Source organism: Prosopis cineraria, unplaced genomic scaffold (assembly GCF_029017545.1).
Source record: "Prosopis cineraria cultivar Desert tree isolate PC_DT_omini unplaced genomic scaffold, ASM2901754v1 PC9, whole genome shotgun sequence".
Lineage (NCBI taxonomy): Eukaryota > Viridiplantae > Streptophyta > Magnoliopsida > Fabales > Fabaceae > Prosopis > Prosopis cineraria.
In genome coordinates this window covers 2,773,767-2,781,955 of record NW_026555340.1, presented here as the reverse complement: position 1 = coordinate 2,781,955, position 8,189 = coordinate 2,773,767, and the positions used below count along the sequence as shown (strand labels likewise).

Below are 8,189 nucleotides of genomic sequence, written 5' to 3'. Positions count from 1 at the left end.
AGCTCCTATTTATTAAAATAAAGAAAATATTTAGAATTGTACCAACTATAGAGTGATTAAACTTATGAGTCATACTATAAAATTATGGGAAATAGTGATTGAACATAGGTTGAGATTCAAAACTGGTATTTCTGAGAATTAGTTCGGCTTCATGCTAGGGAGAATGATTATAGAAGTGATTTATCTACTAAGAGGATTAATGAAAAAATATCAACGTAAAGGTAAAAATTTACATATAATTTTCATTGATTTGGAAAAGATTTATGATTGTGTATCAAGAGAAGTACTTGGGAAGGCATTAAAAAAGAAAGGTGTTCGGGTTGTTTATATTCGAACTATACAAGAAATGTATGAGAGCGCAACAACTAATATAAGAACGCTTGGTGGTGAAAAAAAAAATTTTCTATAAAGATTAGACTATATCAAGGATTATCTTTGAATCCTTATTTGTTTGATCTAGTATTAGATGTTTTGACTGAGCGTATTCAAGAGGAGATTCCTAAATGCATGCTTTTTTCAGATGATATAGTTCTTATTGTAGAGGTAAGAGAAGAAATAAATTGTAAACTTGAGTTATGGAGGAAGACATTGAAGTTAAAAGATTTCGGCCTGAGTAGGAGTAAAATAGAATATTTACATTGTAATTTTGATAAAGGGTCAGCGATTAGTAACTTGAAAATAAAATTGAGTGATCAGATCATATCTCAAGTGAAAAAGTTTATATATTTGAGAGTGATTATTCAATAAAATGGAAAAATTAATGGAAATATTGCACATAGAATACAAGCGAGGTGGTTTAATTGGAGAAAAGCTAAAGGAGTTATCTCCGATCGTAAAGTACCTGATAAGTTTAAAGGAAAGTTTTATCAAACTGCTATAAGACCAGCAATTTTATATAACAGTGAATGTTGGCTTTGACAGAACAGCAAGAGCATAAAGTTGGAGTAATAAAGATGAAAATGTTGAAATGGATGTGTGGATATACACGTAAAGACAAAATTTGAAATGAGCAAATATGAGAAAAAGTGGACATGTCACCTATTAAAAGAAAAATGATAAAAAATCATTTAAGGTGGATCAAACATGTACAAAAAAGACCATTGAAGACACTTGTGAAGAGAGTGGAACGGATAATTTTAAACCCCGTCAAGAAGAGTACAGAAAAACTGAAAAAACACTTTTAAAGGTTATTAATCGAGACCTTTTAGTTAATAATATTTTTAAAAACTTAATAATTAATAAAAAATATCACGTAATAAAATAAAATTTATTATTGTTGTTGTAATCATTTTTTTTAAACAGCTGTTGACTGAATCACTGCTCAAGGACAAAGAAAAGCACATGAGAACTAATGTTTCGGCAATGCAAATGGTTTAAGAAAATTCTGGAAGCCACTTTGGAGAATGGAAACAATAAACTGATTAAAACATATATATATATATATATATATATATATAAACAAATCTATTCATTACAATTTCCATCATTCAACCAAGGTGCGCTAATTGATAAAGCAGATACACGAAAAGACCACGGGAAAAGAGCTAAGAGGAGTCAACGCTGAATAATATAAATATAGCTACTTGTGATGGTAGATGTGAAGTATACATTAATTACTGCAATCAATTATCCAATCACACATAAATGGTCACCGGAAGTAATATAAGATTTAAAATTGATTTTGAATTTATAATGTTCAAAACATCAGGTTAATAAATATAAGATAAATTTCAGATGGGGTAAATATACACATCAATAAACAATGTATATAGAAATCAAAACAACAGAAAAACCAAATATGAAATCTATGGTTATATCACAACGAACATAAGGTAGAAAATGATTACAGGAAAACAACGTTAAAAACATCATCTGAACATAATAAAAAACTATGAATAGTCCATTTTTCCTATCATCAACAGAACCCACCAATAGAATAAAAAACAAACCAATCAACCATCACCATAATTGCCAGCTAAAACCCACAAACAAAAGCATCTGGGGATGAATATTTCTGCAGCACCAATAGAGAAATACTTAACAATTAAGAAAATGATTTTTTTTTTTTTGTAATAAAGATCAATAAAGATCATTCCAGGATAGAAGAAATTAGGTTAAAAATCAAAGCTACAATCTGTTAACCAACAGAAATAATGACAAATATAACCATGCTTCCCATAAATAAACCAACAGGTTTGTGCGCCATAATCATCCATACAAGACAAAACCACAATCCAGATAATAAACATCCAAGAAACCCACTTGATAGTGGCATTGTCAGAAGTTCTTGAACTGCATGTTTTCAGTTACCAATTAACTGACCTAAAATATTGTAACAGATCAATCAAACTAATCAAATCCCATCAATCAATGAAGCAAACAACATTCTTGAAAAAAGGGCTTATTAGAAGAATAGAAATAAACAAACAAATGGGGATCGTGTATACATGGCATCATGCGACTCAGTTTATTAGATGTTCCAGGTCAATTTATAAATTTTAATTGTAAGTCAGAATGTTATCATGGCATAATGATTCTGGTTTAAAATTTTCTCTATGCTTGAAAGCATTATATGCCCAAAATAAGTAATGAAAAGCACATGACACCGCAGAGCTCTATGTTCCTGATCAACTACTTCCCCAGCCTATCCTTTAAAGCTATTTAGTATCGGTCAATGTATTAATCAAATGAATAAAATTAGGAAAACAAAAGTAAGAACATAAATGAAAGAAAAAAATGTCATACAGAAGAATAGTGAAAAGAAAGAATTAGCAAAATGAATGCCAAAAAAAGAAGAAGGAATAAAATAAATTTTCCTACTACAATGAATCAATCTTTTATAGATCATTTTGAAGCCACTGCCAGTCTCAATTTTGGATCTCAGATTCGCTAATACTCCACTTCATATACTTCAAATCCATTTACAACTTTTGATATTGACATCCCTTGATAGATAATCAAGTAACAAAACCTCTGCCTACCAATAGTCACCACAAGAACATTCACCATGTCTAAAATGGTGAAACCTCTTCCCATCTCTCACAACTATCTCACGTTCCACCACTTTGGAAATGAACTTGAATGCATTATGGCAATCCCCACAAATCCTCAGGTTTTTAAACACTCTTATTGTAGCTGCTTTAGGAAGCTTCATAATTCCAAAAACAACAGCAAGCTTTTCACTGTGGGTAGACAAGGCATGTTCCTTGTACTCAGATTCCATATCATGTAATATAAACTTTGTATCAGGGATGTACCCCAATTTCCTCATTTCAAATACCAATTGTTCTAGATATATGTACACTGCTTGAACCTCAGGGTGCACAGTATCATCAACTAAGAAGACATGGACCTTGTTTTCAACTTCAATCCAACTACAACCAGGTTCCTTCTTAACACCTCGTTCCCTCATTAGTTTTCGCACTTTGGCTACGTCTTCCCATTGGCCTAAAGTAGCATACATATTGGAAAGGAGTATATAGGTCCCATCATGCTGAGGCATTAGCTCAAAGAGTTGTTTGGCAGCTTCAATGCCTAAATCTATGTTCCCATGAATGCGACAACCAGCAAGAATAGCTTCCCAAATTGGCGCACCTGACTTAAAAGGCATTGTCTTGATTAGACTCTTTGCTTCAGAGAACATACCAGCACGGCATAACAAATCAATCATACGAGCATAATGATCTTCCCCTGGGGTTATACCATAACCACCCATTGTGTCAAAATAATGACGTCCTTCTCTAACCAAGCCTGCATGACTACAAGCAGAAAGAACTGTGAGAAAAGTTATTCTATCAGGTAATATATCTTCCTTCAACATCTCCTCATAAAGTTGTATAGCTTGGACACCATGTCCATGTTGTGCAAGAGCTGCAATCATGGCATTCCAGGACACTGGATCCACATAAGGCATTGTGAGGAACATGGAATAAGCAGATTCAACGACACCACATCTTGCATACATAGTAATTAGTGCGTTGCCAACTGAAAGGCTTGAATGATGGCCCAATTGGATGACCTGAGAATGAAGCTGCCTTCCATTCTCTAGTGATCCTAGAACAGCACAAGATTTAATTGCTCCAGCATATGCATAATCACATGGTTCAAGTCCCTCCAATTTCATTTGGCTGAGTAACTGCAATCCCTCTTCTCCAAAACCATTTTGTCCTAAGCCTGATATCATCACAGTCCATGTTAGGAGATTTTTCTCAAGCATGTCTTTAAATATGGATTTAGCTTCCTCAAGGCACCCAACATTAGCATACCCTGACAGAATTGAATTCCATGAAACAATATCTTTAAGGGGCATTTTATCAAAAATATGTCTTGCCTCGACTAGTTTACCAAATGTACTATATAATGTAACTAAGGCATTATTCACGGACAACAAAAAGTCCTTTGAAGGTTGCACCTCTGTTCTCAGAATATAAGCATGCAGCTGTTTTCCATATTCAAACAAACCAGCATTAGAAGAAGCACTAATCAAACTTGTGTAGGTATAGGCATCTTTTAGAATTCCCCTAGAATGCATTTTTCTGAACAAGTCAAATGCTGCCTCATAATATGCATGATGCACATAACCAGAAATCATCGCATTCCAGGCAACCTCTATGTTTTCTGTCATCCCATCAAGTAATTCATGAGCTGCACTGAGATCATCATTTCTGACATACCCAGTAATCATTATTGTCCATGATGTTTCATCCTTCTGAGGCATCTCATCAAACAACTTTCTAGCAGCAGCCATCAACAATGAGGAAGATACTTTGGGTGCAGATGCACAGTGAACATAAGCACATATTAATGCATTTAGTACTGACGTCACTGTCCCTAATCCCAACTTAATTACTTCACAATGCAGCTGTTGGCACTGTTTTTCATCATCAGCTACAAGTGCCAATGCACTGAGCACACTGGAGAAAGTAAAATTGTCAGGACTAAACCCTTCTTGTTTCATTTCTCGAAAGAGATCAACAGCAGCATGACCATCATCATGATGAGAGTAGGCTGTAATCATGGCATTGTAACTAACTGTGTCTCGCATAAGCAATGGGGTTTTATTAAATATTTCCTCAGCCAGCTTTAGATTACCCATAGCAGAATATGTTGCAATGAATGTGGTTCTTGCAACAATATCTGGGTTGGGAATTCTGTTGAACAGTTTACGGGCATAGCCAATCTTGGTTGATTTACAATATATGTCTATTAGGCGGTTGAGTATGTGACCCCGTGGCTTGAACCCGGAAGTTATCATGTGAGCATGGATAGCTCGAGCCCAGGTACTGTTGATGGGACTGAGGGAGTAGCATAGACTGAGTTGGGCTGCATAATGATTGGCCAGTGCACGGACGTTCATAGTAGTGAATATGCAAGTAAAATTCAGCAATAATTTGATACGAAATCTGAAAATCAACAGGTTTTGGCATAATTTTGTTCAATAAAGGGTTTCGTAACAATCAATTTCTAATATGAACATGTATCAGGATCCTCTGCACTAACATATGAAGACTAACGTGGATGACTGGCAAGAAATTCTCATAACTCTTAAAGTATTGAGGTTACGTGTTTCTTCTTGGATATGTATCCACAAGGTTCCAGCTTCCACATGCTGCTCAAATTCTGAATGAAAAATAGTAAACAACACTCGACCTCAAAATTATTTGGAACAAAAAATTCATCACAGGAAATGGCACTAGCATTGACAAAGTAAAGAGGCACAACATCATAGAAAACCTGAGAACTCAAAAGTTAGGGGAGGGGATAGAATCTTATAAAAAACCATTAATACTTACCAAGTAAAACAGCATGGCATCATTCAGAGTTTCAGAAAAAGATATATTCAAATAAGATGAAGATGGAGAATGGAATAGACATTATCTCCATCCACAGTGCCCAGGGCCTTTCAATTTGGCTCGATCAACTTTGGTCTTCTCAACTGGCTCAGCTTGTTGATGGCGAACTTAAGCACAACAATGACATGATGGTGAATGTGGCAGATGACCTTAATTTTCTACAACAAAATATAAAAGGAAATATTAATATATCGATCCTATACTTTGCAATAATTTCATCTCGACCTTTAGAATCAGCAATCTTATTAAACACATCCCTAAAGTTTACACAATTTATTACCTAGTTAATCCCCTATACTTTTAACAATTAGTAAGCCAATCCTCAAAAAGTTTATGTGAGGCTGATAAAGTTGATGTATCCAAAGAGGTTGATGTGCCACAAGATCAATTGGCTAATGAGAAATTCTCGCATGCACTTAAAACACCACCACACCTATGCTTTACCTAAGCAGGATATAATAAATCACATCATTTTAATTGTACTTGAATTGACTGACATATCAACTCAAATTCTCAATTCTTAAGTAATTTAAATTTTAATTAAAATAAAATATCAACTCAAAGCCTTATGTAATTCTTAAATAACTCAAATTTTCATTGTACTTGACAACATATCAACTCAAAGCTAAGCAAAGCCAAACTAAGCTTTGGCCAAACAAGCCTGAGCCTGTAACAAAGGTCTCAAGCCTAAGCCTGCATGCAGGCTTTTTTCTAGGCTCAAGCCTAAGCCTACGATAGGCCTGGCCTAGCCTAAAGCCTTTTTAAAAGCTTACTTCATATGTAGGCCTTTAAAAAGACTTATGATTTTAGGCTACAAAGGCTTCGAACCTACTCAAAGCCTACATATTTTAGATTTTAAATAGACTTTAAGCCTAGTTAAAGCCTATATGTAATTAAAATTAAAATGAAATTTAAACCTGTGATAAATCCAAATAAAAATTATTTTAAAGAATTTCATCTAAAAATTCAGCCTTCAATGCCCAGACAATCAGCACACTAATAATAGTGTATAGAACATTACAACACAATAAAATGACATCACAATTAACGCAACAACACAACACAATACAACTAGCAAAATAAAAATAAACAGAGAGCCATTGCAAGCACTAAAGGATAGCAACACCAATTAAGACTTCAATATAATCTCCTCCTGTTCAGATGGCTCTTACACAATAAAAGAATGAACTGAAAATTCCATATTCAGATGGGGAGTTACCTTGACTGACCTCTCTCAAGCTATAACAATCTGGAAGTTCATTCCATATTCCTTATAATTAATCATGTTTGACAAAGAAAGAAACGAGGGCTTGGTTCAGATTGATAAAATTAAGGAGTAGACAGCAATAAATTCACCTCCTCTGCGGCTGCACATCCAAAAACCATGAAAGTTTAGTAAGAAAACTTTTTCTCATTACTAGAAATATATACACCATGAATATCATGAAACAACTACGTGAACCAAGCAAGCAACTCAGTGAACCAAGCAACTAATTCTCCTAAATGAAAATCATAACACCTAGTTCACCAAAAACAACAAAATTAATAACATCCAAAAAGACAAACCTCTCATATAGACAAAATGAAACGCAACTGATACTGGTAAAATGTTTAAATACCAGCAAAAATTCACGATTTCAGAAGCGCCGCTGAGCACAATAAATAAAATTTAATGACCATGTCTGAAAAGTTTTGCTTTTTTATTCAAAAGTAGATCTAGTTCTCATCTATTATCTAAATCCATGACTGAGACGTCCCAGAGGAACTCCTCAAGCACACTTGCGAAATACTACCAGCAGCAGGTTTATAATCGAGTAGAAATGGAGACTGAGAAGGACCAACCTGAGCACGAGCAGGACGACTGGATAAGGACCACGAGCACTCGCGTAAAGTCTGAAGGAGAGCTACGCGAAGAGCCGACGACTGAGAGCAGAGCACGACTTCAGGAGCTGAGTTTGGACACCGCGAAGAAGATGAAGGAGAAGGTATGAGCTCGAATATGTAGTGTGTGTGTCAAGATTTAACATGATTAAATGAAGAACTCTTTTACTTTATAAATATTGAAAAATGAGGTGGGAAGAATGCGGTGAGCTAGTAAAATGAATTTGAAAAAAAAGTAAATTTGTGCATATAAAATAACATATAAAATAAGTCAACTCAAGAAAATCATAGTTGAAATTATCGTAGTTGAAATCAACTAATTTGTCCTCTTGCACATGAGTTTAAGAAGCAATGAATTCCTTTTACTAGATTATTTTTACAAAATAAATAATTATTTTTGGCTTAATGGAAAAACTCAATTTTTGGCTGTCTAGAGGTTGAAATCAAACCATGAAC

General features: G+C 34.5%; 1 protein-coding gene across 5 annotated transcripts; it reads right to left on the bottom strand.

Moving 5' to 3' along the window:
- Nucleotides 1–2,697: 2,697 nt before the first annotated feature.
- Nucleotides 2,698–7,855, bottom strand: LOC129319169 (pentatricopeptide repeat-containing protein At1g25360-like). Of its 5 annotated transcripts, XM_054964156.1 has the most exons (5): nucleotides 7,695–7,855; nucleotides 7,072–7,219; nucleotides 5,793–6,010; nucleotides 5,500–5,619; nucleotides 2,698–5,402 (listed from the first exon to the last, which is right to left on the bottom strand). In XM_054964156.1, the coding sequence occupies exon 5, from the start codon at nucleotides 5,354–5,356 to the stop codon at nucleotides 2,978–2,980; it is 2,379 nt and encodes a 792-aa protein (XP_054820131.1). In that variant the 5' UTR covers nucleotides 5,357–5,402; nucleotides 5,500–5,619; nucleotides 5,793–6,010; nucleotides 7,072–7,219; nucleotides 7,695–7,855; the 3' UTR covers nucleotides 2,698–2,977. The 5 variants fall into 5 exon arrangements, with proteins under 5 accessions (XP_054820131.1, XP_054820128.1, XP_054820133.1 ...); XM_054964153.1 differs by having other exon boundaries at nucleotides 2,698–5,619; XM_054964158.1 differs by lacking the exon at nucleotides 5,500–5,619 and having other exon boundaries at nucleotides 2,698–5,322.
- Between the last annotated feature and the right edge of the window lie 334 nt (nucleotides 7,856–8,189).

What these genes read in the sequence shown, in the direction of transcription:
- LOC129319169 (XM_054964155.1), bottom strand. Translation starts at nt 5,356, where the DNA reads ATGAACGTCCGTGCACTGGCCAATCATTATGCAGCCCAACTCAGTCTA.